Source organism: Botrytis byssoidea, assembly GCF_014898295.1.
Source record: "Botrytis byssoidea strain MUCL 94 chromosome Unknown BBYS_033, whole genome shotgun sequence".
NCBI lineage: Eukaryota > Fungi > Ascomycota > Leotiomycetes > Helotiales > Sclerotiniaceae > Botrytis > Botrytis byssoidea.
This window is the reverse complement of record NW_024065874.1, coordinates 62,896-83,458: the sequence shown is the minus strand read 5'-3', so window position 1 is coordinate 83,458 and position 20,563 is coordinate 62,896. Positions and strand designations below refer to the sequence as shown.

Below are 20,563 nucleotides of genomic sequence, written 5' to 3'. Positions count from 1 at the left end.
AGAATCAAGACACCAGATAAATACCCACACATTTCCTCCCCTTCCCTCCACATATCACCCCAGAGTCCTCTCCACCAAGAATCATCTTCTCAAAATAATCTCCAAGTTGTACCCAACTGCGCACCCAAAATACAGCACCAGACCTTGTTCCATGATGTTCAGCATTCCATGACGATTTGTATCTTTGCGGAATTGATGCTGCTGGAGAGATTTATATTTATATAACTCCTCGAGTATCCAAAAAGCTGCGTAGGAAATGATGTGCGCTTGGGTTAGGTGAAATACGCAAGGTTGTCAGTAGATCATGGATAGGTAGGTACTCCTCTTCCCCTTTCCGTTTACGTCCATTCACACACTGACCTTCACTGTTTCCCACATACCCTGGCTATCCCTTCACAGTGCCCAAGATCTCACCTCTCACCTCTCACCTCAAAATAACTTTCTATAAACCCCCCTCCCCCCTCTTCTACAGCTCCATCAACCCACCACCCCCCTCAAAGCCCAGAAAGGGAAAAAAAAGGAGTGGCTCTCAAATCCATTCTCATCCCCATCCCTATCCCCATCCCAATTTCAAGATCTAACAAACCCATAACCCACAACCCATAACACACAAAACACAACATTAATCCTAAAGAAACATTTAAACCCCCAACAATCTCACTAAACAATAATCAATCCCATCATCTGTGAATAACCAATGGTACCTACCTAACCCAATCTATCGACGACAAGTTCTCGAACGAAAATCCCCTTTTCTCCTATCCCCCTCCCTGCCTCCCTCCCTTCAAAGCCAGATTCAACCCAGTTCAACCCAGTTCAACCAAATCCAACCAAATCCGCCAATCCATACCAAAACCTCCACTCCACTCCACACTCCAAATCCCATCCCCATCTCCAGTTCCTCACCCTTACTAGAAACCCACAAATCCCCAAATCGACTCCTTCACCTCTATATTTCTGTATCTACGAGTTCTCAATCTATGAGTTCTCAATCTCGAGGTCTTAAAGTATCCATTGCATAACGTGTATGTAATTACGACTCTTATCTCTCTCTCTCTCTCTCTCTCTCTCTCTCTTGAGAAATATCTAATTCAATCTATGACAAGTCGGTTCGAATTTGAGGGGTTTGAAAATTAGTAAGATTACTATAGCAGTTCGTGTCTCTTTCTTTGTCTTTGTTTTGATCTTGATTTATTCGCCTGTCAATGTTCATGTGGAGTGGTGATGGTTTGAGCATTCACTATAAAGTCAACTTTCATTGTTGAAGGAAAAAACTTATCGAAAGAAAATTTCATATCTCATTATTCGTTTTTTCTCCAAGAGCGGTATCTAAGTAGTTCCCTTCCAGATTTAAAGCCCATAAACATCCAATGCATGTTCATTAATATACGCAATTCCTTCTTTCCTGTACGTATCATCCTCGGTATAACTACCCGTAACATTGAATACCAAGTTCTTCTTCCCTTCGGTGGTATTTCCTGCGTAATTAGGCCAGTTCACTCCAGTCTCCCCATTTGGAACCCCGTGAACAATAAATCCTACCCATCTCTGACTCATTTCTTGCGCCAAGTCAAAGTAGTTCTGGGTCTTGTTCGCGAATGGATCGACCGCGACTAGAGTATCATATCCAAGTCCTTGAGTGTTATTAAAAACAAATACTACCTCTTGGAAATGTGTTGCTCCAGTGGAAGCTGGTACACCATTTACAAGAACATCGAATCGATAGGTATAGACAGGCACACCGAACTTGGTCCAAGAATGGGCGGTAAGACGTCGAGGACCTTGCATGATGACATCTCCCATGTAAGCGCAAACACGACGGTATTGCAGACCAACTTTTGCTGTTAATGGATTCTCGGGTGTGTAAAGCTCGGGATACATTTCGAGACTTGGAATGCCGACGCTTTGATCATTGGGATAGAGTTTCTGGATCTCCAAATTGGCATCGGAACCGGTGAGCAATCCGGTGCTGTTTAGTAAGTCTGAGAATTCAGAGTCGGTGTTGATTCCAGTACCATTGGGTCCATAGCCGGATCCAAAGGTAGTTCCTTCATCAGTATTTGTACCAATGAGGTATGGAACTCTGACGAAATTTCCAGAGGAAAGTTGTTTGCTGGGATAATCGGCGATGAAATCATTGTCGATGTACGGGAAGAAAGGACCAATGCCACCAGCTGTTGTATTAAGTGCTGCATTCATCTCTGAGAAGGGGAGTTTACGAAGACACTCCAAGGAATCTGTATAGGTGGTGTTGAGGCCGAGAAGATATGCACAAGTTGTGTTTGCGACGACGGATGTGAAGAGTTTTTGGGGTGTTGTGGAGTTATAGACACCGGGGTAATCAGTTGGGAAAAAGAGAACTGCTGGGCCACCTGATTCAGAAATTGCGGCGCGGAATAATCCATCATCTCGTCCTATTCATTGTTAATATGTGGTCAAATAGAAGGAGTTGAGGAATCAATAGAGGAACGAACCATTGTAAGCCAAAACTTGAGCACCAACACTAGCAGCTCCAGCACTTTCACCCCAAATAGTAACCTTTTCTTTATCTCCTCCAAAAGATCCGATGTTCTCATGGACCCATTGTAAAGCCAATCTTTGATCTCTGAAACCCAAATTTGTATTTCCGGTTTCCAACATCTCACTACCACCCAAAAAGCCCCAGGCAGAGAGTCTATATTGGACTGAGACACCTATCATTGGTGTCCCCATATCTACACTGTTTTGGACGATGAATGATAGATTGTAACGAGCGTCATTAGTGCCACCTTCAAAGAAACCACCACCGTGAATCCAGAAGGCTACAGGTAGTGAGGCATTGAGCGGAACGGATGATGGACGGATTACGTTTAAGTAAAGACAGTCTTCATCAGTTTCTTGTTCGAAATCATCTGATCCATATCCTACACAGAATGGAGGGTATTTGGTTGCTGATTTTGAAGTTGTCCATGATTCGTTTAGACTTTGAGGTACACGGAAACGGAGGTCCTTAATTGGTGGCTATGGGTGTGAGGGTTAGTCATGTGTAAGGAAGAGGAGGGTGGGAAAGAAGATAAGAAAATGGAGAGGAGGCGAGGGAAAGAGAGAAAGCGACAGAGGAATGGAGAGTACAAGAAAGAAGGTATAAAAAAGATAGGAGATGACTAACCTGAGCGTATGGAATGCCAAGGAAGAAATCTTGATTATAGTAAGTATTGTGAAGTCCCGTGTATGAGCCATTCTTGACCGTAACAGTCGGAGCCGTGGAACGAATCGTAGGAATTGCCGAAACCAAAGGAGCGCAGAGGGAAAGGACGGGAATGAGATCCCGATGGAGGAACATGGTCAAAGAGGTGAAAGTTAAGAGAAGAAAAAGCTTGATGGGAAGAGCTGCAGCAGTGACAGCGGAACCATCGTGTATTTGTACCTTTCTCGAAAAGGCTCTATCCATTCTTGTTTGTGAATATTACCTGAGCCATCTTAATTCTCATCCATGCCCATACGAATGATAAAATGATAAAGCGGAGATGTGATGAGTGACGTCGAGATGATTTCGATTGATCATTGGATGGAATGAGAAGGGGACCCATTGATTCTTCGAACTTGCGGAGTACATGAATAAGTGCCGAAGATTTACCTTCTATTTTGGGTGTCAAGTGAAGGATGAAATAGAAAATGGTGGATGGTGGATGGTGGATGGTGGTGGATGAGGGTGGATGGATGGTGGATGGTTTATTAGTGTAAGAGGCGATGAAGGATGGGGTACAGAAATCTTGCAGAATTCCCAGAAAATTCCCAGAAAATTGGTGGACAGCGGGGTAAAGGGAGAAGTGTGGAGATGCGGAGATGACGGGGATGACGGGGATGATTGTTTCCTTGGATGGCCTGGTGAGCATGAGAAGAGCAGAATTGAATCGGCAATTATTCAATTTGAAGTCGGGAATTAAAGAATATGGAGAAATCAAGCCAATCCTTTGGATTGATGGATGAAAAATACAACATCGCAATTGAGGCATTTGAAAATCCATAATTGATGGACAATTATTCTGATTAGGTTGGACCTCGGGGGATGGACCTACAGTATGCATACGATGTTGTTACTGGGTGGTGAGAGTGAGTAGGTACTAGGTAATCTAGGTAATAAGCACGTACGATAGACAAAGTAAGTAAAGTGTCAATGTGATTGTGGGGTTAGAAATGGAGACGCTTGGGTCGCCGAGAACAAAAGTCTTTTCTTTCGCCGATGGGATGAATTATAGTCCTGTCTCTTGAGAAGCATATCAGTCTCGGCCATCTTTCTTCAAGGATATAGAGAGGCACACAATACGTTAGGAAAGTGGTTTCATACACTCTGTCAAAACAGTGTCAATGAGACTAATAAGAGTGGATTATCTTTACACAGAGCTTTTACCATCATGGAGGATAGGTAATGGATAACACTCAGCAGATATAGATAATGGATCAACGATGAAACATTTGACATTGCAATTGGTTCACCGCTGTATAAGAAAGAATTCATCACAGTAGCCAGAAGTGGTCGTGAAAGTGGGAGTGCGACTAAAGAGCGAGAATCCACATCAACTAACACTCCACTCCAACTTCCATTTGGTGTCATTTTTGATTGAAGGACCTGGAGTACAAGTACATACCTAATGCCTAATACGTATCTTCTCATCCACATATGATGATCCCTTGCTTTGCTTGCAGATATCTGATAAGTATATATCGAGTGTCGAATCCAAACAATCCAATCGCACCTCAGATTCAAACCCATATAAACTCACGCCTGAGAATTGGGTATCCTTCATCGAAGTGGATCGTTTCAAATATACATAAAACCCTATTCGAATTCTATCGTCAGGCCAATTCTTCCCCTTCATCCAAGTCGCTATCCTCAATCACAGTGATAAGCTTTGGTTTGATAAAAGGACCGATTGTCTTCTTCCTCTTTGGTGATTTACCGCTTTCCATACTGATATTAGATAGAGCATCGGAGTCGTCGGGGTCAAGATCCATAAATTCATTCTCCTGTCGGTCGACATCTTGTGCAAGGAATTCGTCCGCGTCAAAGTAATCTTCTGATGCATGTTCCTGTTCCTCCTCTTCTTCCTCTTCATCGCCCTCATCTTCCACAATTGCCTGAGATGTTGCGGGGCCCTTTCCCTTCTGTGCTCTTTTCGGTTTCAATAATTTCTCCACCACTTTTTGACCTCTCGTTCGAAGAGATAATTCTTTCACCACATCATTCCATCGAATGTCCATCTGACAACCAGGACACCTCCCTTGAACGGGAACCAATTGTTCACTCAATCGCTCATCCTTCTCACCTTGAAGGAAATGTTGACTCAAGCATGTCATGTGGGTGATAGAATTACAATCTATGTTGGGACAAATAGTGTAGAGACCCGAGTTGTGGTAAAGGTCTTGGTCGCAAATATCGCACGATTCTTTCATATCAGGACAAAAGATTTGTTCCCCTTTCTCCAAATGCAATTTGGTGTCCTCATAGGCTACCTTCAAAGCTTCAAGTCCATAGGGTCGGTCTCTGATTTCACCATCCTCGTCATTCACTTCTGATTCCGCTGGTGGAAAATCTGTGATGATAGGCAAAGTATCCCTCAGAGATCCAGTTGCCGCTTTCGACCATTTAACCCAAGCCTTATGAACATCCGGTGCAAAAAATCTTACTTCTAATGGCCATCGTGAAAATGATGGAACACTAAGTAAAATATGTAAGTTTGATAAGAGTGATTGAAGGGAATGTCGAGGTCTTTTTGGATGACCCGATCGTTTCTTTTGAGTAGCATGAGAAATTCGTGCTGATGGTGGAATATGAAGAGTTATGTGTGGATTTTGCCAGGCCCATCTGCTGGAGGTTAGTAAGTGGAGGGTGTAAATTGAGGAGAATCATGGTGAGTATCGAACGAAGGGATATTGTAAGTGAAGGAAGAAAGGGTGAGTAATGTAGCATAATGGAGGGGTATATATATATATATATATGCATCCATGAATATGTGCATCAAGATGTTTCAAGTGTAGAAACGTCAACTCTCAAGGAGTGTCACGTGGATATATCAAGATGTATTGTTAAATATCATGTAACTTACTCAAATTGGAGAGCGGCAATGGAGGTAGGAAAGCCGGTAACGATACAAGCCATTTCCCATGGCCTTAAATTGCCTCGACTTGTTCTCACGGCACCACCCTTTGCCAATCCATTATGTTGCCGAAGTCGTCTGACTATTTATTCATGGGGTTTCAATGTCAGAAAATGTAAGCTCACTCACACTCTTGGTTTGTTATTTTTATGTTGTGTTGTATGGTTACATCTGATTATGGTACGTGGTCATGGATTGGATATTTAGGAAGATTTTGAATAACCTCAGACTTACCTGGGTTTGGAGTGGAACCAACATATAAAGCACTATGTCGAATAGTTGAACGAAGAAGGTAACAACAATAAAATGAAGGAATTGGACGATCGATGGCCATTTGTTGATGAAGGAAATGTAGATATACTAGAGATAGACTTTTTTTTTTTTTTTTTCTTTTTTTTGGGGGGGGGGGGGGGTTTTTTTGACAATTCTCTTTAATTCTTCTCTGTTGTATTCGGATGCCGTTCTTGACTTAATTGCCACGCCACTTATATCATTCTCTACGCACGATAAATGAATTTGACGATATAGGTACTCGGTGAAAAGAGCGATGTGACGGCGGTACGGGGTACGGGGTGTATTCCCCAATTGCTGGTAGTTCTATGCGGAGAGTATCAAGGAATGTAGCGTCGATGTGTTTGGTGTGGTTGATGTGTTGTGTCGATGTGTTGTGTATATATGGTGTGTGAGATGTGGTGTGTGTGGTATTTAATGTTGTTACCATTAATCAAGAAACAAAATACTGCACCTCCCAGTCTACCGAGTACTCTAGACCATCAAGTCAGCATCAACATCAACATCAGCATCAACCCTTGAACATAATAAGAAATGGCATTGGAAAAGCGCCAGAACCGCATAATTGGGACCACCACACCTCAACATCAGATGAAAAACATGAAGGGATGGGATGAGTAGGTAGGTAGGTAATCACAACGACCTTCCTAATTGAATTGATTAATTATTAATAATAGTATGCTACGTAAGATTTCTACATAGCATAGTTATACACAATAAGAACCCAGTAGGTAAGCAAGCAATAAGATGTTGGTTCAAGCATACCAAGCTACGATACCTACCTAGGCACCTACATCAAAAGTTCTCTTCTTCTCAAGTTACCTGGTACTGGGTTGAATTAATTCTGGCAACGTTGGTGCAAATATCGATCGATTGTACGTACGCTGTATCCCCCAAAGACTCCGGGTAGTATTGATTTTAGACTTGCATAAATGATTTCATACAGACGGGAGGAGCACCGACTTATCGCTCCGTGTCTAGGTAGGGATTGATAAGGCAAGGGCAGGTAGATCAGGTCAGATCAGATCACAAGTTCAGATCAATCAGTCTGGTGGTCCATCAGTCAATCACCCCAGATGGAAGTCGTTCATTTATTCACTCACTCACTTCACTCACCAGTAGTCTTGTAGTCCTATAGTCTCGTAGTCTAGTGTACTTACTTTACTGCTCACTCGAGTCTCCCACTCATCAATCATCCCTCAGCCCTCAGCTCAACATCCCGAAATCTAGAAGAATTAACTTTGCTTCACTCCACCCCATGAAAAAAACCTTGGAAGCCACTGATCCATTTATCCCAGTATAAATCTAACACATCTTTTATGAATTTTGATATCATAACCTAGGCAAGCGTCCTACGCTAAACGCTTTTCGTCATTTATCAACGTCAAATGCTTTTCATTGGGTGGCCAAACGACATCTGGCCTGAGGTTGCAAGTTGACCCCATGCAATATAAATCGCATAAGGGAAGCTTCGAATTAGTAGGTGGGTAATAAATTGATACGGGCGGACGGGCGGGAGAACGGGGGGAATGTCAATGTGAAGGTAAAATGGAAGACAATGGAGAAGAGGAATGAAAACGATAGGGAAAATTATGTGAAATGAAGATGATGGATTTGTACACAGATTCCAATCAATATTATCATTCTTTCTTCCATCGATTCCTCAATTTATGATGCTCATCCTCTCTCTCCCTCATCCACGCCTTCGCCCTCGCCCTCGCCCTCGCCCTCGCCCTTACACACAGATGCAAGGATCGTTGATATCATGCTAAGAGAAATAGGAACAAAACGCAGCTTGTATAGAGTAGTCCGTCACCTCTCACTGTTCATTGTACAATATGAATGAGAGAACGTGAATTCGATTTCCACATCTGTAATATCATATCATATCATATCATATCATATCAATTCATATCAATTCACCAAGAAATAATACCCAACCTTATTATTACACCACCACTCTTTGTGCCGTAGCGTTTCCATACCATACCATACCATACCATACCATACCATAGTTACACAGTACAGCAAGACATGCCTACCTAGATCTACCAACCCATTTTCCCTTCATCTTCTCCACATTTATAAAAATCCCATTTGATACACCTGGGTACCCGGTATACCTAACCTACCTACCTACCTACTTATTATTACGTGCGGACGGAATATGTGTGAAGGGTTTCCTTAGCGGCTTAACCGGATCTCTCTCTCTCTCTCTCTCTCTCTCTCTCTCTCTCTCTCTCTCTCGTGAGTCGTAGACATCCTATCCTATCCGCCCTCCACCATTCTCAAATCAAATCCTCCACATCAATATCACATCCACATCCACATCCACATCCGCATCCACGCCAGAAATCCACTTCCACCCACACCATATACTTCATTACTCGAAACTACAAACAAACCTCACTCAATAATCTCATTCTCTCACTCACAGACGAATCATCACATCTTTCTACCAAGATAATTAATCCGCCCTTTACGAGGTCCCTACGTACCGACCTACCTTTGTCTACCACCTTCGCTCACGCCGAATTCAATTCAATTCACCCTTTGATAACCACCCGAGGGCAATCAAGAAGTGATAAACCTTCAATACTTGATTTAGAGCCAAACTATTTTAGTTGATTAACCTTAGGTTCTTGATATGCGTTTGCATTGATTAGTTTGATATCGGCAACAAGACACCACAAACCACACCGTACTGTACTGTACCATCATTTTCCTCTTCCTTTCTTTCCATCTGCCTTACCAGCCCAGGACGAACGAGGGGAACGATCTTCCAAGTTTCTTTCACACAACGATCACAACGATTGGTACACCAATATTATTTCACCATCTTTTCTAATTCGATGTCGATAATTTAACGTCCGTCTTCATTTTCGCGATCAACATCTACCTACGATCATTGCACCTGTCTGCCTACCCCTTTGGTGGATTAAATCGCCAATATGGTTCAGGTACCCATGAATACAACGGCTTCGAGCTCGACCATGAGAGCCTCGCCATCCATCGGTACGCCAAATGGCAACTCAGGTTCCAATCGAAGCAAATCAAATGGAAATGGCAATGCTTCCAATCCAGCTGCAGCGCCTACAGCTTTGAGTGCCATGATCTCTCCACCTTTGGACTTGACCAGCGTAGAGAGGAGGGGACAACCGACGGCCAGCCGAGAAAATCCAAAAAAGATGCGTCCTCATGGTTTAGAAGAAGCGCCAACCTATAGACCAACAGCAGAAGAATTCAAAGACCCCTATGCATACATTCGAAGTATTGCGCCAGAAGCTCAGCAATATGGTATTTGTAAAGTTATTCCACCAGATTCCTGGAAACCAGAGTTTGCGATCGACACCGAGGTACGTTTTCACCCACCACTTATTCAATGCAATCGCAACGACACAATTACCTTGCGAATCTGCGACTCACACTATTTGGTCACAACATAAAACATTTGCATATCTATTCTAATGATTCATAGCGTTTTCACTTCCGCACGCGCAAACAAGAATTAAATTCAGTCGAAGGCAGTAAGTTCAATCGCAACCTCCATCCCTGACCCAATCCTATCGACATCACCCATTTCCCTTACTAACAACATCTAGGCACACGAGCGAATCTTACGTATCTCGATCAACTTGCTAAATTCCATAAACAACATGGCACAAATCTCAATCGGTTTCCTAGTGTCGATAAACGACCTCTCGACTTGTACAAACTTAAGAAGGCCGTCGATACCAGAGGCGGATTTGAGAAAGTTTGCAAGCTTAAAAAATGGGCTGAGATCGGGAGAGATTTAGGATACAGCGGGAAGATAATGTCCTCATTGTCGACGTCATTGAAGAACTCATATCAAAGATGGTTGCATCCTTACGAAGAATACCTACGATTGGCCAAACCAGGCGTACATCAACAACTAGAATATGAATACGGAGGACCGCTTACACCCTCTCCTGCAAACTCGCCGATGAAGAGATCAGTACAACATACCCCATCGAGTCTGAGGGGTGAATCTCCTGCGATGCGCGCATCGGATGCTTTGAACACAAGTGTAATGAAGGAGGAGTTCGAAAAGAGCATGAAGAATATTCCGATGTTAGATGCTCCGGTTGTACCAAAGTCGCAAGCTACATCTGGTTTTACTCCGGTGAATGCTGGCGGGTTTACAGCTGTCAACTCTACACCTTCATCATTTACACCTGTCAATAATAATCGCCGTGAACGAGAGTCGAGCGCTAGTTTCACACCAACGCCAAGGAGACCATTCGATAGTCCGATTTCATCAGCTAAAAACACCCCCGAGTATAAACCATCTGCACTGAGTTCAGCTCCGGTGTTGAATGGTTTTACCTCTAATCCATCACTCAAGAGACAATTAAGTCACGAAAGTTTGGATTCGGGTAAAGGAAGTCAACCACCGGAAGATTCAGACAATGGTGGAAGACGTAGCAAACGACTTAAGAAAGGTAAAGTTACATTTCTCATATTCATCATGCATCGAGCAAATGGACCACTGTAACATTGTAATGTTTAAATGAGAAACCTTGATGCATCATTGGTGGTCCAGGTGCCCGGCTAACGATACCCCTGCAGATGCTGTACCAACTGTGGCTGGATCACATATGACCCAATTCCGACCAACACCACCTAGAAATCCAGGAGAACGTGGATCCTCAACACCTGGGGAGGTCAGTAGTGATTCTTCTTTATCCTCTATCTCCTCTACCATTTGTTCGGACACATACTTAGATTCAGATCAGAAATGTGAGACTTGCGGCAAGGGTGATGATGCTGATAAAATCCTGATTTGCGAATCTTGCGATTATGGTCACCATATGCAATGTCTTGATCCTCCCGTTACCCATAAACCAGATTTTGATTGGCATTGTCCTAGATGCTTAGTCGGAGATGGCCAGTTTGGATTTGAAGAGGGTGGAATCTACTCACTAAAGCAGTTTCAAGAAAAGGCAGCAGACTTCAAGGAAGGATACTTCCAGAACAAAATGCCGTTTGATCCCGTTCTCAATTGCCCTCGACCAGTTACGGAAGATGACATTGAAAGAGAATTCTGGAGATTGGTTGCAAGCCTAGAAGAAACTGTGGAGGTTGAATACGGTGCTGATATTCATTCAACTACACATGGAAGTGGATTTCCAACCTTAGAAAGACAACCACAAAATCCATACTCTACCGACCCCTGGAACTTGACGAATATGCCACTTCATGGAGAATCTCTATTCAGACATATCAAATCGGATATCTCCGGTATGACTGTGCCATGGTTGTACGTTGGAATGATCTTTTCGACTTTTTGCTGGCACAATGAGGATCACTACGCATATTCCGCAAACTATCAACATTTTGGATCAACAAAGACTTGGTACGGAATTCCAGGGGAAGATGCCGAGAAATTCGAGGACGCCATGCGAGAAGCTGTACCCGAATTATTTGAAACACAACCAGACTTATTGTTTCAATTGGTCACACTATTGACCCCAGAACAATTAAAGAAAGCAGGTGTCAGAGTGTATGCTTTGGACCAAAGAGCTGGACAATTCGTCATCACCTTCCCCCAAGCTTACCATGCTGGATTTAATCACGGTTTCAATTTTAATGAAGCCGTTAATTTTGCACCCACTGACTGGGAACCATTCGGGGATTCTGGAGTTGGACGCCTCCAACAGTTCAGACGACAGCCTTGCTTTTCCCATGATGAACTCTTATGGACTGCAGCTGAAGGTGCGGCAACTGGTGGTGTTACCATCCAGACCGCCAAATGGCTAGCCCCTGCTCTCAAACGACTTCGCGATCGAGAGATTTCACAAAGAAAGGATTTCGTTGATAAACACAAGGAGGATGGTCATGCCTGTGTCATTACCGATGTCATTAAAGGTGCTGGTCCCAGATGTCATATTGGATTCCAGATCGATGAAGAAGATGTACCAGAGGAAGAGTATCAATGCACGCACTGCAAAGCTTATGCGTATATCTCAAGGTTCAAGTGCAACAAGAGTGGCAAGGTTCTGTGTCTTCTCCATGCGGGTACTTACGAATGTTGCGATGTCACCGAAGCAGAAAGATTTGCGGGTACTGACCATACTCTTCACTACCGTCGTACAGAAGAAGCCATTTCAACAATGCACCAAAAGGTCGCTGATAAAGCAGGTTTACCTGAAATCTGGGAAGAGAAAGTGGAAAAGTTTCTCGAAGAAGATGCAACTCCGTCGTTGAAAACTTTGCGGACCCTTTTGAATGAAGGAGAGCGCATTCCGTATGATTTACCATCCCTTCCTTCACTCAAGAAATTTGTTGATCGTTGTAACGAATGGGTGGAAGAAGCAACAAACTACACCGTTCGAAAACAGCAGAATCGACGAAAGAACGAAAAGGCCTGGCGTAAAGGCAGTAGAGCCGCAGAAATGGAAGAAAGGGACCGTGAATTAAGAAAATTCGAAAACGTTGTCAAGTTATTGAAAGATGCGGATAGGATTGGCTTCCACTGTCCAGAAGTTGATCAACTACGAGAGCGAGCGGATGCCATCACGAAGTTCCAGACCGATGCCAGAGCGGCTCTAGCCCACCCAAGTTCACGTCGTACTACTGAGTTTGAAGAACTTCTAGAAGTTGGACGAGGATTCAATGTCGACATGGTCGAGATTGATAAGCTTGAGAAGGAAGTTCAACAAATGAAGTGGAATGATCGAGCCCGTGATAATCGTGGAATCTTTCTCTCTCTCAAGGAAGTCAGCGACATCATCGACGAAGCTACAAAGCTTCAAGTTTCCGACTATAACGATTACTTGAGCTACTACAAGGAACAGAAGATCGCTGGTATGAATTGGGAAACAAAAGCCAAAGAAGTTATTGGTGCAGAGACTGTTCACTATCCACAACTGGAAGCCTTGTCTCAACAAGCTCAGGCTGCGTCGCTACCTGTATCACAAGAAACATTGGCTAAGGTTGATCAAATCCTGAACAAGCATCGAGAAGTTCATAAACAGATCGTTTCGCTATATGACCGTTGTAGAGATCCTGATTTCATGAAACGTCCTGCCTATGCAGAGGTTGCTCTTCTTCAAAAGGAACTCCAAGGATTGGGTAGTAAACCAAGCGGTACTCTTGATTTGGAAAAAGAAATCAAGCGACATGAGGATTGGATGCGAGAAGGGAAGAAACTTTTCGGCAAGGCAAATGCCCCTCTACATATTCTCAAACAACACATGGAGTACGTTATGGAACGAAATGTAGATTGCTTCGATATCAGCCAGGATAAACCACGGCTTCCGGCTGAACCATTATCTCGTGAACCCTCCCCTTCAAACGACAAATTACACAGCTGGGAAGATCCAAGATTTCGGGAGGTATTCTGTATCTGTCGAAGAATTGAAGCCGGTATGATGATTGAGTGTGAGCTTTGTCATGAATGGTCAGTCATTCGTCCCTTTTCCCTAGGGTCTTGCTAATTAAGAATAGGTACCATGGCAAATGCTTGAAGATTGCTCGTGGTAAAGTAAAGGATGATGACAAATATACTTGTCCAATTTGCGATTGGCGTGTGAAGATTCCTCGCGATGCGGCCAGACCAAAGCTCGAAGATTTACAAACATGGCAAGATAAGATTCCGTCATTACCATTCCAGCCCGATGAAGAGGCTATTCTCGAGTCAATCATAAATAATGCTCAGGAATTCCGAAATCATATTGCACCCTATTGCAATCCAGTCATGTCAACAGCAGACGAATCCGAAACCCAACGATTCTATCTACGAAAGATTGAAGGTTCAGAAATCTTGCTTGCTTATGAAACCAACTTCTTTAGGCAAGAACTTCACAAATGGTCACCAGTTGCGCCAGATCCTCCGCCAGTACTTGAATCTTCGAAATCGACACGAAAGCCTAGACCAACGAAACTTCAAAAGTTGATGGCACAGCATGGTGTTAATGACCCTGAAGCTTTACCACAGAATTTGAGAACCAAGCCTCACAACTTCAAAAGGAAAAGTAGTGAGCCTAGCGGAAGTCGACCAATGCCTTTGCAACCTGCTCCAGGAAGATCACAGCCTGGAACCCCTACTACCCATGGTTTTGGAACTAGTTCTGGACCAAGCATGGCCAGTATGGGTTCACATGGTCCGATTCTGAGTGGTCTCCCCAGTGCTCATGATCATGCGCATCCTTATGCATCTTATGGCCACGATCCGTATACCAGCATGGCGGCTTCGGCAAATCCATCTCCGGCTTTCGCGCCGCATGCTTATCTGAATGCAAACGGTACCCCTACATTCGGACATGCATCTCCTCAACAACCAAATATTTTCAATGAGGCAGGGCTGTCAAGGATGGATCCTTCTGTTTCACTCCATAGTCCAATGAGAGATAACTTTGTAATGGGTGTTAGTAATGTTGGTCATACTCCTCTAGGTGTTACTGCTGGCGAAGACAAACTTTTGGGAGATAGGATGTTTGAACAACTTACGAATGTCAGTGGAGATGAGGAGCCGATCGGGAATAAAGAGACAACATCGATTGATAGGAAACCAATAGATGATGATAAAGATTCAGCCGACGCGACTAAATGGGATATGGAAAATAATAATATCGAGATGTTCTTCGATGCACCTTGATTAGTGCAATGGTTGGTCATTTGCGGCATTTGCAATCACACAAAAAGTCATATAGGGTTTGTGACTAGCGAAGGAAAACATAGAAATGGCATAGGGGGCCGGCTGGTAGCATACATTTGGTGTTTAGTTCCGTGGGATGGTTACTTTATGGATTCAAGGCGTTTTTGATGGGATCGGGCTCCAAATTTTGACTTTCCTTACGATGTATCATTTCATGAGTTGATTCCTTGTCTTCTCATCTCATGCATGAATTAATGGATCAAGTGTCGAAATGGCTTTGGTTTGGGTTTGCTATTGTGTGTAGGTCTCGGTACGCGTCCAAGTTTACACAATACAGAGATAGATGAGGATTGAAGTAATCGCATACATACATTTGGGTTTATATTTACACTGCAATCGGTGGATCTATGGTGGGGGATTGCTATCTTCGCTTTGCTTTTTCTGGTGGGTGGTATTGTGTGAGGCGAAAATGGGCATGCGGGAACGGGCCGAGTTTCACAGGGGAGCATTTTTGGGTTAACAGCGATAGCTCGCTTTGGCTGGCAGGGTGTGTAGCTAAAAAGGGGCGGTTTTTAATGACGCAATAGAGAGAGAGTGGTGTGATGATTATCTTCGCAACATAGTGGTATAATACAACATGAAATAATACTTGTGCCGATGCAGTGAATGAAAACATCAGAAATGTACTATCTACTCTTACCTTTCCTCAATGAGAATACTCGAAGTACACAAAACTCGTTCCAACATGTGGTTATGCCCCGCAAACTATGAAAGCATTGAATACATCGATTCCCTTTTATGTTAGAGGTTCGATTTATATATATAAAAATATATAAAAAGTCACTAGTTGTATTGCATATACATGTGCTTCACTCTGACCATTGGTTACATCGGGAGCAAACTCAATCAAAAATTGACTCGTGAGAAAATAGCTAAGCCAAAAAAAATCCTGTAATGACAGTCCAAACACGGAAAACAAAATGCAGAAACCTCAGACCCATAAGTTACAACCCATTTGTGAAATCATCGCTCCAAAACCTCTAAACCCCCTCTTGACCAACACCTGAAATGATAACCCGTAATTCTTGTACAATTTCTCCAGCCTATCAGAGAGAGCTCTCGTAAGATCTGGCTATGAAAAGTTATGATAACTCCTAAGAACACGGTGGGCAACTCTTCAACCAATCTTTGATAGGTTGAGAAGCATAATCGAGGAATTTATGGCCCCAGGCATCTTGAGCACATACTGTTTTCATGTTAGTGTCAATTCTAGACTGCGACTTCCATTACACATCACTTCCATCGTCTTCGGCTATAGTTTGGTAAGGGAGAAGAGAGAAAATTACTCACGGCAATCGCAAGGAGGATCTTTATGCATATTATCACTCTGTTTCCAATTGTAACCTTTCAATTCACAGACGGGCAAGGTGAAAAATCCAGCGGTGGAATATGCTTTGTTAGCGTCATTGTTGCCGACGAATTCACGCGCGATGCTGTTCATGTGCCAGGTGATATCTTTGTAGGCATCGAGACCATGACCGGTGTACATATTGTAGGTGCTGGCGTAGAGCTGTTGGAGTTCTGAGAGAGAGAGAGTTAGTGGGAAAGTTTAGGAGGCATAGAAGGGGTAAATGAGATCAGGGGAAAGGGGAAACGAACGAATATTGAATCCGCCAATAGAAGCAACTTTCCCATTATCAATACCCGTCGGAGCAGAAAACTTGGAGTTGTTGTCAACACCTGCTAAAATCATCATGCCCTTTTCACCGCAATATCTTCTGGGATCACCGGCATTCTTCCCACCGGTATTACCGTGCCATCCTGAACAATCTTTGACAACATCTGGGATGTAGATGAAGAATGCATTTTGCGCTTCCCAATATGCTTGTAGGAGTTTGATAGCTGCATAGCGGGAGAAAAGTCCGTCGAGACCATTCTCGCCACCAACATATGCTTGTAGGACTTCGTCGCCGGCAAATGCACCGCCGGTGAGGAGATCTTTCAACTAGACGACAAAGTTAGTTAGTCAATCCCTCGCACAGGCTGCAGAGCATGCAGGAGTAAGAACAACATACAGTCCCCACACTATTCCCATTCACCTGACCATTCGAAAACGTTCCATTGTGCGAAAATTCCAGCGAGCTCAAAGCCAATTGTTTCATCACCGGTAAGTAGTCCGAAAATTCCAACACGCTCAATTCATCCGATTCCTTGCTATCTTGAATATCGTTCGCGATGGTGCCAGCTAGACTGGCTGTTCCGGCGGCAATTCCGGTTCCAATTGTGAGCATGCCGGCGGTGATTTGTGTACCGAGTACCGGGAGTGTAAAGACGAGGGCTCCGGGGACCCAGCAGGTTCCGATTACGGCTGCGACGGCGAGACCACCGGAGATGACTGTCACTGCGTTTTTGGCACCGATTTTTGCACCAGGGGTGGTAGGAGCAAAGCTCTAGATGAAGCTGTTAATATTCTTTTTTTTTTTTTTTTTTTTTTTTTCATTATGAAAGGGAAGATTTCGAAAAAAACGTACAGACTGAAAATCCGCACTCGTCTGCGTAAGCGTATCAAGCGAATTGCTCATGACTTTTTCCCATTGAAGATACATCTGCTGCACATTCATCATTGCTTTGATTCCCAACCAACCCTGTTCCTTCTCTGCGGTTGTTCCACTCAGCGCGCTGCAGCTTGCGGGGGTGGTGTCGCAGTTATCGAAACTGTTGGGACAGTAGAAATCGACATTGTAGCGGTTGCCGAATGCTTGGTGGAAATCGAAATTGGGATCGCTCATCCCGGTAGAGAACATGTCGCTGATTAGTTGGTCCATGTTGTGGGATGCCCATGTGTCGCGGTTGAGAGTGATGGGTCCGTCACCGCAATTGTCGGAGGCGCCGCCGCCACTGTTGGGCTGGATGGCGAAGACTCCGGGGTTGAAGTTGGACGGGACGGGAGCGAGTGCTTCGCGGACTTTTATGGAGGCGGGAGAGGCGGTGGTCGTGAAGACTTGGGAGAAGAGAAGACTGAGGATGGCCTGGGATTTAGAAGAATGCATTTTTAAGTTATTGGAAAAAAGAGGAAAGAAAGATTTTGGAGAATGAAGGAGAGAAGGAAATTGAAAGAATGTGTTTTCAATCAAGGAAATAAGGAAAAAGACAGGAATAGAAAATTTAATGGAGAAAATACCAAAGAAAGATATGCGAACAGATATGCGTTCTGTAAAATGAAGACTCAAATTGACAGCGATTTATGCACACTTTATATCCTCGAATTTTTGGAGCTCCTTTCATGACAACTTGCCAGAACCCAAGATGCCAAGATCATTACTCACAAGAAGGATTTGATATATCAGCTTAGAAATGTATCAAAAGCGTCAAAAGTTTGCATTTGGCTCAAGATACATCGCACACATGATGTTAACCTTGGCTGGCGTTAGCAGCCCTAAGAACTTCTAAAGCGCCATTGCTGGTGTTCTACACATGCAGAGTGCTCATAGCCCTGCTCAAAGACAAGCCAAGCGCCTATATCCAAATCTAGATGATTACGTGATAGAATGCTGAGAGGCTGGTGATTGGATAGGCTATTCGACTATTTTCATCCTTTCAATCATTCTATCACTTGGGGTCTGAAAAGTAATGAGACAATCTCCAAAACCGCTTGGAATGGTCAGCGAAATGATTTTTAGAGTATGGTAATCTGAATCTGTTCCATAGGCTATCCAAATCATCAGCTTCTTGAATTGGGATGATAATGTGATCGATAATGAGTAAGCTTATACCAAGTTTTCCCCCAGATGTATTTGCGTTGCGGCTCAGCCTTCAGTATTGATGAATAAGTGTGAGCCAAGAGCGCCGCCATGTCGCCAAGAGAGTACAATGAGTGATGGAGTGGATTACTGCTCATGAGTTTAAGCTTAAAATATCGCATCAATTCAGGTACGGTTTTGGAGGAAGATTTAAGAAGCCACTCAATTCGCCAATCCAATTGCCGTCGCTGATTGTTGATGACTGGCTACCTGGCACCAGTGTAGGCAATAGTGTTTCCCGTATTTCGTATAACGTAGTTTAACACCGAGTGGCCTATATCACCGAGTAGCCCACTTTCACTTCAATTTACATCTTTTTCTTTTAATATATATTTTATTAATAATTTATAATAAATTTGAATAATCAAGAAACTTGTATACTTCTTACTATCAAAACTATTTATAAAAATAAAAAACTAAGTATTCAAAAAGCCATTATACTTTATAATATCCCTTGTATAATTTTTTAATATAAAATAAAAGATTTATCTTTTTATATAAAAACTTGAATTAATAATTATAAAATTATAGAATTAGAAAAAAAGATAATTATTTAATATATATTTAATATAGATTTAAGAAAATTCCCATTTAAATTGAAAAATATGGAAGATATAATGAATTATATTTTTGAATTGAGGAATACAAAATATATTAAGAAACTTTGGATATATCAATTTATAAAATGTTGAATTGAATTAAAGATATGTTTTAATTATGTTTATGATTTTCAAAAAGCTTTTTGTAAAGATCCTAAATTTATTAAAAAATGATTTCAATTGATTGTGAATATATAAGCGAAATATAGTATTTTGGATAGCGATTTCTATAATTTCAATAAAATAAGCTTTATAATAGGGATTATATATATAGTAATGATTATTATTAATATTAAGAGATATAATAGAAATAAATTAGTATAATTAGGCAATTGAGAATAAGCTATAGTAATAATATATGGAAATATGAAGAGTGAAATTATTCCTTTATTTCTAATAATTTAAGGATAGATTCATCTCTTCAATTAATATATCAAAACTAGTTTTCCTGTGGAATGAATTATTAAATCTATATTTAATAAATAGATAAACAATAAGATAGATTTAAAATAATTAAAATACTTTAATAAATATATTAAGAATTGAAGAGAAGGCAAATATCAAATATTAATATTAAATGAATATAAAAATTATAAATCAGTAGTTTTTCAAGTATATTATAAAGAGAATAATATTATATATCTAAATTTATCATTATATTTAAGTTATTTAACTTAATTATTTAATATTAATTATTTTAATAATCTAAAATATTTATATAATACTCAAATTAATAAATTTATTAAGATATATATTAATTATATTTTAAAGATTGAATTCTTTATAGCTTTCAAAACTGTATATCAAAAATCAATTATTTCTCAGAATATAAAAATAGAATTTTAAAGAATAGATTTAATTCTATTTAATTCTAAAACTATATTTTTAAAATTAAATATTCAAATTCACATACTTATTCTTTTTTTTTTTAATTTAAATCAATAAATCTTTCAAACTTCTTATAATCCAATTAAAGCTTTTTTTTAATTAATATTAATTAAATTTCGAGTAATTTATTATCAATTAAATTCTTTTATATTTATATTCAAAATTATATTAACTTTAATTAAAAGTATAGAAAAATTAGTTTATAAGAATATATTTTTAAATATAAAG

The 20,563-nt window shown here is 41.6% G+C and overlaps 4 protein-coding genes across 4 annotated transcripts; 1 reads left to right on the top strand and 3 right to left on the bottom strand.

The window, feature by feature from the left end:
* Window positions 1-1,350: 1,350 nt before the first annotated feature.
* On the bottom strand, window positions 1,351-3,430 carry EAE97_011058 (uncharacterized protein; the record flags this gene model as incomplete). The annotated part of the gene is made up of 3 exons (XM_038881573.1): window positions 1,351-2,414; window positions 2,475-3,000; window positions 3,149-3,430. The coding sequence occupies 3 exons, from the start codon at window positions 3,428-3,430 to the stop codon at window positions 1,351-1,353; spliced, it is 1,872 nt and encodes a 623-aa protein (XP_038727500.1).
* Window positions 3,431-4,836: 1,406 nt separating this feature from the next.
* EAE97_011057 (uncharacterized protein) lies at window positions 4,837-6,471 on the bottom strand (the record flags this gene model as incomplete). Its single annotated transcript, XM_038881572.1, has 3 exons — window positions 4,837-5,845; window positions 6,087-6,219; window positions 6,372-6,471. The coding sequence occupies 3 exons, from the start codon at window positions 6,469-6,471 to the stop codon at window positions 4,837-4,839; spliced, it is 1,242 nt and encodes a 413-aa protein (XP_038727499.1).
* A 2,908-nt stretch (window positions 6,472-9,379) lies between these two features.
* EAE97_011056 (uncharacterized protein) lies at window positions 9,380-15,048 on the top strand (the record flags this gene model as incomplete). Its single annotated transcript, XM_038881571.1, has 6 exons — window positions 9,380-9,784; window positions 9,907-9,955; window positions 10,031-10,891; window positions 11,019-11,113; window positions 11,186-13,851; window positions 13,899-15,048. 6 exons carry the CDS (start codon window positions 9,380-9,382, stop codon window positions 15,046-15,048), a joined length of 5,226 nt encoding a protein of 1,741 aa, XP_038727498.1.
* Window positions 15,049-16,202: 1,154 nt separating this feature from the next.
* EAE97_011055 (uncharacterized protein) lies at window positions 16,203-18,098 on the bottom strand (the record flags this gene model as incomplete). Its single annotated transcript, XM_038881570.1, has 5 exons — window positions 16,203-16,294; window positions 16,399-16,629; window positions 16,708-17,053; window positions 17,124-17,498; window positions 17,580-18,098. The coding sequence occupies 5 exons, from the start codon at window positions 18,096-18,098 to the stop codon at window positions 16,203-16,205; spliced, it is 1,563 nt and encodes a 520-aa protein (XP_038727497.1).
* Between the last annotated feature and the right edge of the window lie 2,465 nt (window positions 18,099-20,563).